The 18,945-nt window shown below is 40.2% G+C and overlaps 1 protein-coding gene and 1 long non-coding RNA gene across 6 annotated transcripts in view; both read left to right on the forward strand.

The window, feature by feature from the left end:
• ACSS3 (acyl-CoA synthetase short chain family member 3) overlaps positions 1-18,945 on the forward strand; it is a 69,611-nt gene that overhangs the window by 21,604 nt on the left and 29,062 nt on the right. For all 5 annotated transcript variants that reach the window (XM_039570190.1, XM_039570193.1, XM_039570192.1 and 2 more), the window contains 2 exons: positions 7,875-8,026; positions 14,079-14,182. In XM_039570190.1, coding sequence (XP_039426124.1) covers positions 7,875-8,026; positions 14,079-14,182 — 256 coding nt within the window. The remainder of the gene's footprint in view (positions 1-7,874; positions 8,027-14,078; positions 14,183-18,945) is intronic.
• Positions 13-2,938, forward strand: LOC109143256. Its single transcript, XR_002043291.3, has 2 exons — positions 13-575; positions 701-2,938. It is a non-coding gene; the product is annotated as an uncharacterized LOC109143256 (long non-coding RNA).

Raw genomic sequence — 18,945 nt, forward strand, 5'->3', positions numbered from 1 at the left:
CTAGTTTAAAAAACCCCCCTTGGAAATGGCACCATCTCTTCCAACTGATGATCTAGATGATCCTGTTTATGCCTGTCTATTCTTCATGCCGCAGATGTTTAAATTGTGTGTGTATCTTCAGTGTTTATACTCTCCTACCTATTACAGTAATTTTTAAGGAAAACTTACTTCACTGTTCTTCAAGCTTGTCTACATTTGTGTGAAGGGCGATGGTCAGTGGCGTAAGGAACTCTGGAACAACAGAACTAGAAATAGCAGATGGTGGAGTGTACCTGTGTTATTGATTAGACTACCTTTATTTTGGAATTAGGAGAGGGTGTTGTGTTTTGCATGTCTTGTGATGAAAAATACTTCCTGGATCTGAGTTGGATGCAACTGAGAGCTGTATGGTTGGAACCAGAACTTCTAAGGAGACTTGTCTCTTCTTTCCTCTCTACCACTCAAGGAAACTGAACCCAAGACTCAGATGACATTTGGGGCTTATTCCTTTCCTTCAGGGGATGAAACCTAGTGGGGTGGCGAGGAGACTAGTCCAATTAGTGACCTGCGGCATCCTGACTTTGCTGCTCAAAAAAGTAATCATGCTGCATTACATTGTTATTTTTTTCAGAATTTATTGTTGATTTTCTCTCTAATCATGAGGCAGGAACATAAATGATTTTAAATTTTTTCTCTTTCCTACTGCTGTATTTTCCAATAGTAAGAACCACTGCGTTGGTGTTCCAGAATACTGAGCAAGGGGCAACCTGGACCTTGACAGCAAGCGCTCTGAAAGGCCCAAAAGCTTGTTTAGCACCGTCACACCACCCTGTTAATAGAGTCAAGCCTGCTGCAACATGTGAGAGGGTTGACAAGCAGAACTGCATTAATTTCAATTAGAAGACCACCATGTTCTTGATGAGATGGCAAAACCATTCTTGAGATGTGGCATGGTGTGTGTGCCCGTACCACAGACATCATGAACAGATCTTCAGGGGAGGGGAGAGCACTCCACCAAGCCCACTGATCGTGAGGACCTCAACACCCTTAGTTCCAGGACCCACAGTCTGTGAGATAAGTCCAGGAAAAACTGTGCTGTAATACTGTATTTATGTGTATGTGGATGCCCCATTCGTGGAAGTGTTTAAGGCTGGGTCGGATGGAGCTCTGAGCAACCTGGTCTAGTGAAAGTTGTCCCTGCCCACAGCAGGAAGGTTAGAACTAGATGAAATTTTAAGGCCCCTTCCAACCCAGGCCATGCTATGATTCTGTATTTCTATGAAATGTGCTTGCAACCCCTGTGAGAGGACCGTGTGAGACAACATGCAGGAACATCCCCTCTCTGCTTCAGCAGGTCCAGATGCCCACGCAGGTGTGCATACTCCTTTCCTGTACATGTATTGAGTGAGGGACTGTGTTTAGGAGGTTTCTGGTGGAATTAGGGCACTCATTGCATAGCTGTGGAAAGGCAGCATGAGTCTCTGGATTGCCTGTGAGAGCTGCTCTGCCTTGGGAAACACTTTTCCAGGGGCTGTGAGGGAAGTTTTGTGGATCAACAAGCTCCATCAGAGACCACCTGCCCCATCCCAGCTCTGCCTGTGTACCAGGCCTGTTCCTGGCCACTGCAGAATCCATGGATGTGGCATACCTTGATAACAGCTCTCCTCAGCTTCTGCACAAAAGCCCAGTCACTGTCTCAAATGCAGTGTATTAGGGAGCTACCCAGTGGTGTAGTGGTACTGCTACCTCTAGCCATGCATTGGATCTTGTCCCTGCCCTGCGGTCAACTCCTTGAGTAACAAATACCATTTAGGGTGATATCATTTCTTTGAAATGCAGTGCATAAGGTAGTGGTTGTTGGCAATATATTATCTCTTTCTCTACCCCAAGTCACACTCGGGAAAGGTCATAAAGGGAAGGGCATAGCAGGCTGGAGTCTGGTATAGTTGAATTAGCCATGTTTTTGGATGGAATTACTTAGGGGAATGTGTGAAGCACGCAAGTGTGAAAGAGGAAAAACTGAGGACAGAGAGAAGTATTGGGGATCAGTTCTTTTTTAATAATTGCATAACATTTGCCACATTGCAAGATATTGATGTCCAGTGGTATTCCTCCCATCCCACTCCGTGCACTCCTCAGTGCACAGTGGGCTGATGACTGCAGTGAAGGAGCAGGAAAAATCCTTGCACAAGTGTATTCATGGATGCCCCACTTATAACAAAGATATAAATTACTTTCACTAGAAAAAATAGAAACAAAATAATAAAAAATATAGAAAGAAATAGTTTTCAATCCTTTTAGTTTTATTCTATTGCAAAAGAATTCAGTTTTCTAGTTTGTCTGGAAAAACCCCAGTGATATCCCACTAAATTCCTAGAATTTTAAGGCTGGGAACCACGGTTGACTTCCTGGATCTTCTGAATAAGAAAGAGCAAAAACTTCACCCAGTAGCAGAAATGCACATTTACAGACTCAAATATTGTATTAGCTTGAGTATTAAATTACTATAGTCTAATTAATGTTTAAGCACCTAATAGATGTTAATTAGATTCTTCATTCTAAGGGGATTAACTCAGCACTGCTACAATAGTTAAGCAGAAGAGGAAAGCAGTGTAAGAAAATTGGCAAGTGCTTGCAGATAATAAAAAGACTTTGGAAGTTTTATAGTGACTGCTTTGGAACACTGATGATGTGCTAGGCCACATTAAAATTGTTGCATGAATTGTCAGAAGATAATCACTGCAATGAAGAGTTTTTCATTCTAGCAGGTGTAGAGTAAGCCAAGAAGGAATAGAAAGTGAAGTAAGGAGTCCTTCAGCATTTTCTGTTGCATAGTCGTCTTACAGTGATGTTTTATCTCTGTGAATGCATGGGGATCAACATGATTATTGTAATTGTAAAGGTACCTCTGAGTTTAAACTGTTGGTTTTGGAAAATAAAATGTATTCTGGGTTAGGGAGTATCAGTGTGCTGTTTAGCCATGGGGGGAGAAAGAGCACCACATTCCTTTTGCCTGTGGACAACTACTATTGAAAGTAAACTGTGCTGGCTTCATACCCTCACTACTTCAAGTGTTTTGTTTATTTTTAAATTACTTAGGTGGCAACTTGTCATTTTAACAGTAACTATGGGAACTATGCTTTCACTTTTCTCTTGCTGTTACGCTGTTGTCAGAAATGTGAAATGGTGATGAATTCTTTTGAATACAAAAGCAAGTCTATTTTTTGTTTTGGCTTGTTTGTTTTCAATAATCCGTCCTGTGTTGTTTTTCTCCAAGACATGACAAACTTCATGAACAAATAAGCTACCTGAAGTCTCACAGCCCACTCTGGGTTGCTCTTGCTAATAGGGTTTCAAGCTGTAAGCAACAGGGCAATATAAAGAGAAAGTTTAGTTACTACTTGTGGTCCTGTGATGTCAGGAAAAAGGCAGCATTGTAGTTCCAGTGTCTGGCACTTGGAACTGGAGCAAGGGTAAGGAAGAGGATACCCACACTTGTCAAGAACCAGGCATTACAGACTTCATTTGAGTGGTCTAGGTCAGAGAAGGAGCTGCTGTCCTACACACAGCAGTAGCAAGACATCTGTGAGTGCCTGGAGTCTCTCACAAGGTTCTCTGGAGTCTGTAGTTGCAGCAAATTTGCAGGATCCATAAGAGCAACAAGTTTGAAGTTACTCTCCTTTGGCATGGTTCTTGAAGACATCCAGCCTTTCTTGCTGTTTCTGTAAGCCAGTATCATCAGCTTACGAAGCAAACACTGTCTCTGAAGTCTGGCAGTTTTGTAATCATTCTGCCATCACCCATACTGGTTGTGGATGAATGCAGGAGGACGTCATCTTAAGTCTTCAGTGGAGCTTTGGCAACAGGGTCACCATCAGAAAGATGAATGACACTGTAACCATATTATTTTGAATCCTGATATGTCAGGATTTTGGGTGTGCTTTGGCATCAGCAGGTTTTAGTGGCAATGAGTTCCATGCACAATATTTCCTATATAGAGAGAATTTCCTCATAATTTTGGATTTAGCATTAATTGAAGATCCCCTTGTTGTTAGGGGTCAGACAGAAAGGGAATTGATGCACTGTTGCTCCTGCATTGTTGGACATTTTATTATAGTTCTTCCTCTGTGTCTCTTTCCTCAAGTAATCTATCCTGGTGGTTTCTCACTTTCTCTGTACAAGAACTTTCCTATCCCCTTGATAATTCTTGCTGTCTCTGAATCTTTTTTGATAATCATGTATGAAATCATAAATCATCAGCACATTTTGCCTCAGGATGTCTGCTCAGCTGTTCAACATCTCAGAAATTGCATGCTAAATCTAAGTGCTTCCAGAAAGATGTTCCTATCTGTTTGTCTGTCTCAGAGTCTCTTGGTAGGTTATTAAAAGAAAGTCTTTTCTGTGGGAATCATTCTGGCTGATACAAGAAGTCTGTTCTTTCTTTTCTCTTTTAAATTAGGTGAGACAGATCACTCTCCAACTGCCCTGTTCGTGTTTACTGTGCTCTCATTTCCTGTCAACCATAGATATTATTGCTGGTAACTTTTAAGAATCATTTTTCATCTCCAGTATTGATGCAAATACTGAATAGCAACAGGTCTCGAACTGATCTGTACAGAAATCCAGTGGAAGCATCTCATTTTCTCATAGTCCCCATTGATTCAGCGTATTCTGTCTCAGTCTGTCAGACTCAGTCCGTCAGCATATTCTGCATCCAATTACCCTGGGGTATGCTGTTTATATTGCTGACTTATAAAAATAAAAATTGCATGTGGTAATAAGCCTCTCACAGAATATTGTAGTACTTCTTAAAATTTTTGTATAATACATGACTACTCTGGCAATTCTATTTGTAGGTTTTGGGCTCTGAAATTAATTTGCACTGTCTCAGATGTGGTTTGCTTATGTGTTACAATCTGATTATTAGAGAGATTAATTAAGATGCAGACAAGACCATATGCCAAAGTCAATAGTATGGATTTTATTTATCAGTAAATGGGAGGTAGAGAGATAAAGAGAAGAAAGAGAAGAGGAGGGGGCAGAGAAAGGGAGACAGTTTAAGTGGAAAGTTAGTCACCACCTCTGTGGATCCAGTGGTGTCCTGTTGGTCTTCTGGTCTTCTCTGTGGTGGGGATCCCATGAAACATAGAGTTCAATGGGTATTAATGTATGTTAAGGTGTACACGGGAATGCCCAAGCACCTGCCCTGTGAGGGAGTTTTTCAATGTCTTACGCAGCAGAATCTGGATCTGTTGCAAGACTTTGAATCACATGCAGTCCTCTGGTAGAAGGCCTAAGGAATGAGGGGGTCTTTGATGGTTTATGGCCCCTTCTAAGACATGATCGCTGCCTCTCACGTGATTGTCCCATAGTGGTGGATGTTCACTCCTGTCTTTTGTGGACCAGAGGTTTTGCCATCACACCACCAAAAACTCACCGCCTCCCTCTTGGATACATTCTTCTTTCCCAGCCCTGTTTACTTCTCCATAGATCTGAGATAATTGGACAGTAGTGCCACCTTTATCTTATCTCAAGTTCCCTGTCAGGTGGCTCAACTCATAGTCCAAATTCCCGTCAGGAAGCATATTTGGAGGGATGGAGTTTGGTAGTTGCAGATGAGCAGTTGCTTCTTTGCACACTTTGCTACAGTGGGCAAAGTCCTTCAGTGATCTTAAAAATGTTTGAGTCATTAACCATTTCAGTCTCACACATTATGTCAATTTTTTTTTTCTTTTTAATGCATTTGCTAAACTCCAAACAGCTTCCAAGACACTTTGGAAGTTTTTCTGCAGAATCAGTAAGAATATTTTATAGGTGTGCCAGATTTTTTTTTCCCTAAATGAATGTCTTATTCAACTGTCAGGTGAATTTTCTCTTCTTTCTATTGTTTGTGTTTTATTTGGTTTTCTCCTATATCTGAGACTGGTAACTCCTACCCAAAACTTCCTTCGCTTACCTGTGACATAAATATCCACCTGTCAGAGTCCTGCATGCTTACCCATGCACTCCTGAAGGTTTAACAGTTTGTGTGGAAGATAGGCTCAGGCTTGCTGGAAGTTTGAGGCACAGGCTTGTCTGTGCCCCAGTTCAGGCAGAGATCAGGTGTGAAGTGGGACCTGGGAGGGAGTGGGTGTGCTCAGGCCCAGACATAGCCTTATGGGCTCTGGATATTTACTTTTCGTTAAAAGTAACAGCCTACTTTATTACTGGCAGACTAACCAATGTCAGCTGGCTCCACAGCTAGGTGTTTTGGTGTCCAAGATGATTGACACTTACTCAGTTACATAATTACTGCAAAGCTTGTGGCAATTTGGCATTTTTCAGAGTCTGAGGCTATTTGTTTTAGCATTAGTGCTGTGGGCTTGAACTCTTAACCAGGTGCCTACAGATCTGCAGGTATAGTGAATATTACAGCGAGAGGATGTCGACTTGAACAAACAGGTTCTTGAACAAATACTGATGAACGTATGAAAGTTGTGATGAAGAAGTCTGCTAGGGTGATGCTTCAAGACAGTCTGGCAAAAGATTTTTCTTTGGGTACTCTGTGTTGTCTGACAGGAAAAAGGATGTAACTCACTTTTTCGGCAAGCATCATTTTGCATTTCTTTTTGGTACTTAAAAATAGGCTAATTGCAAAAAGAGGAGTTTTGATGTTGATTATACTACTCTCTGCTGCTTGGGCTGGGAACTGGTTTTTTTCATTTATTTTCTCTCCATTTGTTTCTCACTGCCTGCTTCATCCTTTTAACAAAAAAGGCTTTTCAATTGTGCATTCTATTTTGTCTTGTTTTTTAAAATCTTTTATGGTGATCCTCTTTTTAAGAACACATCTCGCCAGCAGCAGTAACAGGGCTGCAAAACCGCTAGTATGTATCCAGCTTTGGCTGTCCTGTGTTCTTTAAATCTGATGGTTCATTGGTGCTCTTGTCACTGTTCAGGCCCAGCTGGATGAAGTAGGAAAAGTGTGCATCTCTCGATTTGTGTGTTCTGTCAAAGTTCATCTTCTAAGTGCGGCCTTCTAGTGAAAAGGTTATGGTGATGCCTGTAGAGCAAAAACTCGTTCTGCATTAACATCACCTTTTGATTTCAGATTATGTATGGAGCAGTTCATGTACTGTGGTAATTACACATACAGTAAGGTTGTGACTAGATGATTCTGTGCTGACTGCTTTTCATATTTTCAACACCACAGAAAAGTATTCTTGATTATTTTTTATTAGGATTGCTTACCATTGAACAATTTGTCATAAATGATTACTTGTGTTTACAATTCTCTTGACTATGCCCCTTAGCTCAAGAAAAACCCAACCCCAAACCAGACCACAGTCTGGTAGCACACTAAAACAGAATATGGGCCCTTCAGGATCTCTCCAGGCTTCACATGGGGTAGCATGAATGATCGAAAAAGCCAGTTGTAAGCAGCTAAGTGGGAATTTTTCCAGAACTGAGAAAAATTTCTAGGTAAGAAAAAGCTGCCTGTGCATGGGAATATAGCTGCAGTGCCACTGTGTCCAGAGGCTCCTTGTTCAGAGGGAGTGTGGGTGTTTTCCAGACTGCTTCTCAGGGTGGGTATAGACACGACTCCCTCTGCTGCCAGTGCAATAATGTATCTTTGTGCCTGTCTTTTCATTTGCATATCCATTTGTCTTAATTTTCTAAGTAGCAACTAGTTTGTGCTGTGTTCATGTAAGGAATGGTTCCCAAAGCTTGTGATTTTATTTCTACAAGTGAATACACTCATGGTATTATTATTTTTAACAAAGCCTCTTTTGAAGTCTTACGTGAAATTACTTCTGTTGCTGTGCTACCACTACTGTTACATGTTCAAGCCTTGAACTGTCACGGAATTATGAGGTATTTTTATCCTGTGACATTTTAAATTATTCTCTCCATAGGGGAAGCCTGTGGGAACGCCAGATGCTGGTGCCTATTTCCGCGTGCTAGCAGAGCATGAAGTAGCTGCCTTTTTTACTTCACCAACTGCAATTAGAGCAATCCGTCAGCAGGACCCTGAGGCAGCCTTGGGAAAGCAGTACTCTCTAACAAGGTGAAGTAAGGATACACTGGAAGCAATTTTTTCCAGAAACAGGCTGCATGAACTAAGAATAACTGAATATCTGTGGTTTTGCCCCTCTCTGTAGCGTGCCGTTTTAATCTATTGAAAATTTAGGTGTACACATATTTGCTTGTAAATGTATATTAATAGTTTGGAGGAGATGAAAGCTGTTAAAAAGTCTGTGACTCTAATGTTAAGAGCTTTTACTGAGCTATGATTACTCTTCCATCTTTTACTTTACTCTCCTGTGCTTATACTCTGTAATACAGTCTTGGATTATGTCATCCCATATTGTTTTCCCTTATGACCTCTCATTTTGTTGAGTGCACAGAATCTTCAGTGTTTCTTCAGTCAGCAGCTAGTCAGTGTTGTGGTTGCTCCCCCAAAACTTTGTTATTGTTTATGATTACGTATCCAAAGAGCTATTTGCTATCTTGTACTGGTTTTAAGGTGTTTATCACTATACTATCAGCATGCTTCAAAGTGTTGACTTAGTTCATCCTCACAAATCCCCTGTGAGATGAGAGAGTGGTATTATCTGTATTTTGCAGATGGGAAGCTGAGGCACAGAGAGATTAAGGTCAAAGTCTTCTGTTAGTTTTAAATATCTTGTCTGAGCCACTGAACTACCACTGTTTCAGAGTTCATAGCATTATATGGTTAAAATGTGTTATTAGCATTAGATTAATAAAATGCTTCTCACAGTAACTTGGATCTCTGAGTGTTTAATACTTCTACAGACCAAGTTTCTATATCTTATGGTAAACATTCTAAAAATGAAAAATACATGGGTTTGGATCACATCTAATCTTGAAGTTGAATAATTGCTCAGTATTAAACAAGGACTGTGTCAGGCTGTATAGGCAGTATTCAGTCCCAAGAACATCTATTATCACCCTTGTTCAAAGAGAAGGGGAAGATGCAAAGCAGTGTAGCTTCATTAGTCCTCCACATTCTTAATTGCTCAGGAAAGTTTATTATTAGTAAGCTGGATTTATTCCTGAGATGTTCATTACAAGTTTATCATTACTTTCTTCCATCTGTTTTGACTGCTATCATCAATCTTTACTCCTCCTTGAAATAAGGAGCAAGCTCATTTGAGACACTAATGCACTGTTGTCCTATGATGCTTATTGACAAGAAAGTGATTCAGATGCTAGAAAATTTAATTACTGTTCCTTGGTATTTCTTAGGCAGTTACTTTGTCTTTAGAGTATTCATTTAATGGAAAATCTGCTAACCTGCTTTGTAAGTTGTCACATTCTCTGGCCAAATGAGAATTCCAGATAAGAGTTTCCTTACAGTATCAGTTGCCACAGATGTAAAGAGGTATTTCATCATTCCTATTCAGTCATATCAAATGAGCTTCTCCACTTGTCTGCAGCTTTATTTGTCTCGTAATTCACTCAGCTTTGGATCATGTCGTTCACTGGGATGTGATGTCTCTTTACTAAACCCTCTAATGCAGTATTTAATATCTAGTAGGTACAGTTGTTAACAAAGTCTATCAGGTGATTAAAATTTCTGTTCTAGGAAAATACTTGGGTTTGGGTGTTACTTGGATGGACTTTCCTGTTCAAGGTCAAGTGAATTCTGCCTGATCCAATTTGAAAGCAGTCTTACTTTTAGTTCATTTACTTGATCTATCATGCTTTCTTCTCTGTTACATGGTGAAGAATCACTGAAATGTCTTTGTGCTACATACACTAAAATGGATCCTTATGTTAGAGAATCTGCATCCAGGAATGCAGTCCTGAAAGAGGTTTCCACCATGGTACATTTTATTTCCTGAAAAGTCCTGTTAAATAAATGGTAAATGTCAATGTCACTTTAAAAAAATCATGTTAAAAAAGGCAGTTACTGATAAAGAGAAGATGTGGTAGGCAATGCCAGCTTCAATACATAAAGGGAGTATTTGATTTACATGAGTAAATTGAGTTGTAAACAAACTTGTGTTCTTTTGAAATGACGTAAGTTATATAAATTTCTGTAAAGAACTGATGTTTGTGGCATCACTGGCTTCTGCACAAAATTATATATGAGGTTTCCAAAGGTTCTAGTGTGTATGCTTTAAATTCCTTGTGGCTATTGGAATCAAATCTTGAAATTTGTTTGCTTTTGACACAAAATGTCACCTATGTCTTAAACACAGGTCATGCTTAACAGTAAAACAGATGTTTAGTTTTAATACTGTAGGTCAAAATCACTGTTCAAACACATGTTTTTAGAGATCTAAAGACATAGCTTTTGTTATAATCCAGTGCTGCTGACCATTGCTGCCTGTTGTGTTTGAAAAACAAGTAACATCCAAATTCCATGAGCTTTGTCTACCTAAGCATATTCTGTTCAGCTCTTTGAATCCATTCTCCTCTTCAGAAGGTAACTCCATAATACCAAGCCATTAACTCTTCCCATATTTGGAATCACACTTTGTCCTATAATTGACTTTTCTGAGCTGGATTGTTCTAATTTCCAAACAATTGACAAGGGATGGTTTTGCATGAAATGGGGCAACAACTCAGCAGTTTAGATTAACATACAAGTAATAATTTGCCATTTGTGTCCCATAGTCTACTTTGCTTGCTCGACTTTTGGTCAGTTGAGACTGCTGTGCAGTTTTATATCAAGAGCATTTAGAGATTCTAGGTTGTTCATCTGATACCAGATAATGATGCACTTGCTTTAGAAAGAAATATGAGATTGCATTAAAACTGTGCAAAATAATGAATATAAAGTAGATAAGAAACTTCCATTATCTATCTCATAAAACAGGAACAAGAGGATGTGGAATTAAAGTAGCAAATTCAAAACTGTTAGAAGGAACTATTTTCTCATAGAATTGATGTTTCACACATGCTGCTAAGAGGATATGTGATTAAGACCCAGAACTTACTACAATTGAAGTACATAATGCAGTTCTGCTGTAGCTTCCTACTCTGTGCTGCTGTTTATCATGTATGGCCCCTCCTGGTGGAGTCTGAGCTGTGCTCTGGAAGAGCCTTTGTGAAGCTGAGCTGCAGTTGTGTTCTGTGTCTCTTGTGACTCTGTCACCAAAACCTCCCATGACTGGATTCTCACATCCAGGGTAAAATTTGTTCAGGAAGGGAAATCAACAAACACACCAATGGAGAAAAATTGGAAGATGTGAAATTTTTTTTAAATTTTACATGTTTAAAGAAAGAAATAAATAGTAAAAATGTATGTAAGTATGTAGTCTCCAGGTGCATTAAAAATTAGTAAGAGTTTTTTTATTTCTGGTTAATGTTAAGAGGTGCAAATGAACCTTCATTGCTATATTTTTAGGGAAAAAAGCGTATTTAATATGATGCAGATAGAGTTTGTCAGAAAAAAATCCCCAAACTAGTGTGTGCATTCCAGAATTTTAAAAAAAATCTTCCACAATCTTTTAATTTGGAAAAGTGAAGCTCAGATTATTAGCCATGTGGACATTTAAGCTTTTGGAAAATAGTTTTGAGATGTGGTTTCTTTTGTGCTTGGAGTGACACCAAAATGTATGTGCTGCATGGAACAATTTATATTGCTTCGGGACCATTAGGAGCATTGATCTGTCCCCTATATATGAGGTGACACTTGAGGTCCATTCTGCTGGATTCCTGTATAGGGCCTAAAAGCTTGATTGTGCTGAATTTCATGTTAGGAATGTAGGTTTTCAGAACAGCTGAGTACATTAACAGAGAGGCTTTAAGACCTTTCTTCCCAATTAACTGCATTGCAGGGATAGGTGATTGTAATAGCAGATGCACTGACATGCTTTGAAGTATTAAGTGGGCTGTTAAAAAATTGTTCAATGAGACATTTCCTAGCCATTGCCATCCCTTGTTTTGCTATACTGTTTGAGAGGAGAAAATAATTCCGTAGTTCTTATGTTTAGACTTGTGGCACTTTGTTCTGATACTCTTCTTGGTGGTTTTGTGCTGTAAGTTTGCCAAAGAGCTAATTTGTCTTCTTCTCACAATGTAAAGTTAATCTTGAGCCTGCAGACTATTAAATCTGATTATTATAGCTGGCAATTCAAAAAACAGGAATTCTGCTTTTGGGTAACAAGATATCTTAACTTTTCCCTAAGTCTTATATGTTCTTGGTGCTTTAATAGCCCTATTTTAAAACAAGGACACTTAACAGAATTTTTCAGTGGTATGTGAAGTTAGTGAATTCATTAATTTAATTTTTAAATCATAGCTGCAATACTGATTTTGCATGCCTAAGGACAGAATTTTGCATATAATTGAGTCATGCTTACCACGAGTGCCCTGCATGTGAACATGAGTCTTAAAAAAGTCTCATCAAATACGTATTTGTGTTTAATACTTGCATAATATTTTGTTTTCTTCTATCATAAGCTTCAATCTGTGCTGTAACTTCTAGTTAGTTAATAACTGTAATTGTCAGCAATGGCTTGTGCTTTACAATTAAAAGTATTCAAGTGCAAGATATTGATTGGGGTCACACTCATTGCAATCAGTATCTTCCAGTGTGCTCAGAAAGCAGTTTACCAAAATAGTGTTGAATATTTATGAGTACAGAAAACTAAGCTTGTTTGATGTGAAAACTACTTACACATTTGACCCCTTGCCTTCTATTCTGAGAAGGAAACCACTCCAAGCCCTCTTGGAGTGTCAGAAAGGAGGCTTGGCTGAAACACTGTTCTGAAATTAAGGAAGTTGAATTCTTTCATCTACATGTTCAAGTTCAACATTGTAATATTTTTCAAGATTTTCTGACTTTCTTAAGTTTGCAACTAGATGTGCAGTAAATTGACTTTCCTATATCAAAGCATTGTTATGGCTACTTCTGTGATTGTTGCTGCTATTTAGTTCACAGATAAGAGCATTCTCAGGTTGTTATATCTAGCTGGCACAGCGTTGCCTACGTTGGTGATTAATTCCCAATCTTTTTCTTATGGAAGGTTTTTTTTCCTCTAACTATGGGTCTGTAAATGGATCTAAAAGACAATAAATTCATACAATTTTTTTATATCTAGGCCAAGCATCACTATCAAAAATTCTTCTATTTTAGGGCATGTGGCTTGTTATGCATATGGTATTTCATCCCATGTTTTACTTATGTTCTCTCCAGATGTTGCATTACTCTCTACATTCTCCTGCCTTGCATCTACACAGCAAGTAGGTTGCTAGTCCTTGCCCTGTGAGAGGCTGCCTTTTATGCTGTCAGCATGTGTCTGTACTCTGGAGAGGAATGGAGTGTGAATAGTCGAAGTATGCTCTTTGGCTTGGGCAGCCTTGCTGCAGCATGTCTGTGGTCTCTATATGAAAGGTCGATCTGTAGGTTTCTTCTTTGAGGTATTCCAAGCTCTGTGGTCAGACATGCTGATCTGTGCATTTTACTTTCTCATTTCTGACTCCCTTGGGTTACTTGATCTGATTTTTCTCATCATTTCCTAATTTGCTTTGTGGATTTCATTTCCATTGAAAGATGAAACTTGTAGTCTTCTTACTAAATCACATCCCCCTGAAGTGAAATTTGTGTCATGCCTACCATATCTAAGAATACTCTCCTTTTGTGGCCACAAGTCTCCAGGTTTTACAAAATCAGTGCAGTTTGTGTCCACTTTTGAAGGACAAGAATGAAGTTCTGTGTTCAGCAGTTGTCTTCATTCAAAATGGAGTGACAAAAGACTTGAAGTGAAACAAAATGTCAATGCAATGCATCTGGCTGTGGGAGATTGTACTGCAATGCTAAAGAGGATATCTACCTAGTTACTGTGTACAGAGCATTTAATTATTTTTTACTTCAACTGACAGTTGCTTGCCTCTGGTCTCCCAAGGTCTTTTCATTCAGCAAATAAAATTTCTTTTAGATGATGAAGTATTAAGTAGCTTAAATTTATACTGCAAATATTCTAATTGTTACTTAGTAGGAAAGAGAACACAAAAAGTAAGAGTCTTTCTTCGTCTTTTCCCTTGATCTGGGACAGTGGCTGGAGACATTTACTGTCTTTATTATCTTGTTTTCCTTTCCACATCCAGATCAAGATACCGACTTTATTTATTTTTATTTAAAGGTTCAGAACGATGTTTGTAGCTGGTGAGCACTGTGATGTGGACACTCTAGAATGGTCAAAAAGAGTCTTCAAGGTACCTGTCTTGGACCACTGGTGGCAAACTGGTGAGTTTAATACCCTTTGTAAAATAAAGTGAGGAGAGATTTTCAGACTTGTTTCCTGAGTCTGAAGGTAAAACTATTTTCTCTTTCTATGAGCATTTAAATAAATGTAAAAAAAAAAATTCAAGCAGGAAGAATGTTTATCGGAAGTGGTCTGAAAAGTGACTGCAGGGTATTTTTAGAACAAGAAGACATCTGTAAAAATTCTATAGAAAAAAAAGGTGTTTTCTGGTATCTGTGTTTAAAAAAATAGTTTGCACGAGTATTTTTCCAGGTGTGTTTTTATGTTGTTTGCACCTGTGACTGTTGTGTGACAGAATTTTTGCTATTTAAGGCTTAAACCTAAGCTTTTTGCATATATAATTTGTGTAATTAAAAACAAACATTCTGCTGCATAGAGTAGACTCCTTGGTCTTTAATACTGTTCTGTATGGATGTCATCCAACTTCTAGTGATTATTTTAGAGTGTTTCCCATTTATTTCACTACAATGAAGGAATCAGAGTACCAATCTGTGGGTAACTTTGCAAAAATCCTAGTTGAATCCTGGATTAAGACTTGATCAAATGTATCTCCTCGTAACTGTGGATTCATACATCTTGAAATTTCACTATTAGAAGATTAAATTTGGATTTTGCTTCTTATACATGTTACTGCTGTTTAGACAATGGAAATGTATTACAAAAGCTCCCTCCTTCCTTCCCTTTTTTGCTCCCTTCCAAGAAATACCTCTTGTGTTTTCTGTGGATCACTGATTTGAGATGTGTCGTCTCTCTCTAAGAAGAAGAACTTTCTGAGGTTCTCCCATGATAGATCAAATAGAAGCTATATAAGATTAGAATAAAAATGGGAAACTTTAGTTCATCTATATATTATGTAACTAAATCAGTTGAGGAGGCTTAAAATGCATTATTTTTATTAAAAAACCCAAAACACAATCTTAGATAAATACTGAAAAAGTTCTGGAAGGTAGTAGTGTTACTTCTTACCTAATCTGGATTTAATCTTCTGATTGACTAATACAAGGCAAGAGACCTCTATTTTGTTCAGTTCTCTGTTACAGTGGGGATTCTGTAACACGATATATCAGACAACGAGGCCCGTGGAAAAGAAATATATAAGGACCGATTACTGATAGATGTTTCAGAGATGTTTATTTCTCCAGCCGCATGGCCGGGGCTGTGCTGAGGAACTGCCCCAGTCTCGGGACCCGAGGGTTCTTCCCCCGGGCAGGGGAACACAAAACAACCAATGGGGAACGAGGCTGACCAGGAGCAGGGAAGCCCCGTGTCTGTCCCCTCAGGGCCCCTCTCCCAGGGCTACATGGCAGGGGGAAGGGACCCCGACATTTCACCCGTTTATTTTTAACAAAAAGAGATTTAAAACTTAACATTGAAACAACTGGATAAGCATGAGATAACAAGGACCGTTTCAAAACAAAACAAGCCACTCTCCTGAGTCTTTAAATGTCCAAACAGATTCTCTGGAACATCTTAAGGGCTGACAGGAGGGAGACAGGACTCTCTGGACATGCTTTGTGGGAAACTGAGGCTGGAGAGGGTTTCTTCTATTTGGACCTGTTGGAACGCTAAACAGCAATAGTTAATTTCTTCCCTCCCCCTCTTCATCCCCCACTCGACATTGGAAAGGGATTTTTGGGGAAACAATTGGCAAAGGCATGGTTTTGTGAGGGAAACCATGGGTGAAAAAACGGATTGGGAATACACTGGGGGTAATAGGACATAGGGTAAAAGGGAAAGGTGGGATTAGGAAAGGGAGACTGTAGGGGGGGCTTATAATGGAGATATTGTCTAACATGACTACGATTTTTAGCATATATACTGCCTTTTACAGAAACACCATCAGGCCTAGTGACCTGCGATGCTCGTAACCCTCTTCTACCTTGCACAATTTTGAATTCCACCACCTCTCTATCTCCCAAGCTTGGGATGTATTTTTCACGGTTATTCTTTTTAATAGCAGTTTTATGAACGAATATGTCTTCCTGGTTGTCACATCTTGTTATAAATCCATAATTTTGTTTAACATTATACCATTTTACTATTCCTAAAACCTTGGCTATGATGCTTTTTTCCTTTTTCCGAGTGGTTGCTGTTTTCTGTCTCGCTACGTTTTTGTTTTCTCTTTCACTTTTGCTCGCTCCTGTGTTGGAATTGCCAGGGTTGTCAGTGCTGCCGGGGCCGCTCGTACCTGCGCACTCTTCCCGGGGTCGCATTCAGGGCCGCGCCGCTCAGCTCCCCGTGTGCCGCCACCTCTGCTCTCAGCTGTGCTGCCGCTGCCTGGCGCCGTGCCCACGTCTCAGCCGGGCCCCCGAGTGACGACCCCCCATGCCCTGCTCCAGCGCACTTTTCGGCTGGGCGTGGCTCCGCTCCACTGCCATCGCTGCCCACACGCCGCTCCTCTCACAGGGCTCGCTGCACCATGCGCTGCGCGGGGCCGGGCGGGCTCCTGACGCACCTCACTCCGCTGCTGACACTGCAGCTCGCGTCGCTCCTCCTGCGCACGGGAACTGCCTCGCTGCTGCTTGCAGAGAGCTTGGTCCACGTGGCCGTGGTCGCACGGTCCCTGAAGCAGTTTTAACTTTGCAAGGACACAGCAAACATTGCTCAACAGTCTCGGTAATTAAATAATATTCATGAAAACATTCTTCCATTGGCATTTTTTTGACTCAGAAATTAACTGTGTCCAAACGGTCTTCCAAAAGTCTTTGGTAAGAATCAAATCCCAAGAAACATAGAAAAACTTCTTAAACAACCATGAAAGGAAATGTTTCAGTTCCTTTTGAGCTTGAATTAAGCTAAAATTTACAAATTGTTGTTCAAGAATCTTTTCAAGTTTAAGATGAATGTCCATATGTGGCTCTGAGAGCCAAGAGTCTTTCCACGGTTCCTCCATAGTTTAGAGATGGAACAGCAAAACGAAAACGAGAAATCCAGAGTTTACTCACAAATCAGTCGCTGTCCTTAGGGATTGGGGATCCTTCTGCTTGCAATTCTCTACCATTTGTTACAGTGTGGATACTGCAACACAATGTATCAGACAACGAGGCCTGTGGAAAAGAAATATCTATGGACCGATTCTTGGTAGATATTTTCAGAGATGTTTATTTCTCCAGCCGCATGGCCGGGGCTCTGCCGAGGAACTGTGGCAATCACGGGACCCGAGGGTCCTTGCCCACGCAGGGGAACACAAAACAACCAATGGGGAACAAGGTTGACCAGGGGCAGGGAAACCCCGTGTCTGTCCCCCAGGGCCCCTCTCCCAGGGCTCCATGGCAGGGGGGAAGGGACTCCAACAGTTCTCTATGATCCAAATGTCTGTAGGCAAAAATAGGCCTGAATGATGGAGAATGAGCAATTAACTGAAAAAGGTTAAAAGATCAAATAATGTCTTTGATGAATTGCTGAACTTTCAATGCAATATTACTGTATGTGATGCATGGTTCTTTTTGCATGTTTTTTTATCTCTGTGTCTGTACAGATATACAAATATATATAAAATTGCCATTGATTTTGCATATGTTTAGTGCAAAAGTTTCATGTTACAGTGTTCTTTCAGACATATATCAAGTATATAAGAATTAATGAGAGATCTTAAACAAGCATATGGATGTAATGGAGCTTACACTGTGTAGAGGTAAGATTCTGAGAGATTTTTCAAAGAAGACCAAGTGCTCAGCTCAGAGTACAGTGTGTTTCTTGATTTGTATATTCATGATGAGCTCTTAAATTAAATTGTACCATGACTTAATGAACTAAGGCCATTTCAAATACATTGTTTGAGAGTATTTAATAATTTGATTAGAATGAAGACCCAGGCGATTTCTGTGAAAATGTGAGCTGTTGAATGAAAGCGAGGCCTTTAGTCTTAAAGGAAAAATTTACTAAGTCAGTTCCTATCAAAGAACAATTTCAAGGGACAAGGAAGTAAGAATCACAGAGTCATTATGTTGATGAGGACCTCCTGAGCTCATTTAGTTCAGTCCCCCTTCTCAAGCAGGGTCAGAGAGAGTGTTGCCCAGGATCCTGTCCAGTTTTGAGTATCTCCATGGATAGGGATTCTCTGGCCAGCCTGTGCCAGTGTTTGACTGCCCTAACAATAAAGGCTTAGTTTTTGGGCTCAGATGGAATATCCTGGTCTTAGTTTGTGCCTATTGTTCTGTCAGTGAACACCACTGAGAAGTCTGGCTAGCACTTCTTCAATGTGTGTAAATACTGGATGCCTCCCATCCAGTATTTACACACATTAATAACTTTTCCTCTGAGCCTTCTCCAGACTGAATGGTCTTAGCTCTCTCAGCCTCTCTGCGAATAAAAATTTTCCCTCTCCCTGGCAGTTCACAGAATTCTCTCCTGTGGAGAGGAATCACAGAATAATTAGGTTTGGAAGGGACCTCTAGAGATCATCTAGCCCAACCCCCTTGCCAAGGCATGTCCAGGTGGGTGTAGTGGGTTTGCATGGCCAAGAAGGCCTACAGGGGTGCCTTCTGTGAGAAACTGCTAGAAGCTTCCTTCATGTCTGGCTTAGCCAATCCCTGGAAGCTCCAAAGGTGGATGTGCTGCTGGTCAAGGCGGGTGCCAGAGTTGAGATTCTTTTACAGCCCGTGGTGAAGGCCATGGTGAAGCAGCTGCCCCCTGCAGCCCGTGAAGGTCCATGGGGATGCAGAGATCCATGTGTAGCCAATGAAGGAGACCCATGCTATAGCAAGTGGATGCCTAAGAGGAAATTTTGACCCTTTGGGAGGCC

The sequence above is a fragment of the Corvus cornix genome, chromosome 1A (assembly GCF_000738735.6).
Source record: "Corvus cornix cornix isolate S_Up_H32 chromosome 1A, ASM73873v5, whole genome shotgun sequence".
Lineage (NCBI taxonomy): Eukaryota > Metazoa > Chordata > Aves > Passeriformes > Corvidae > Corvus > Corvus cornix.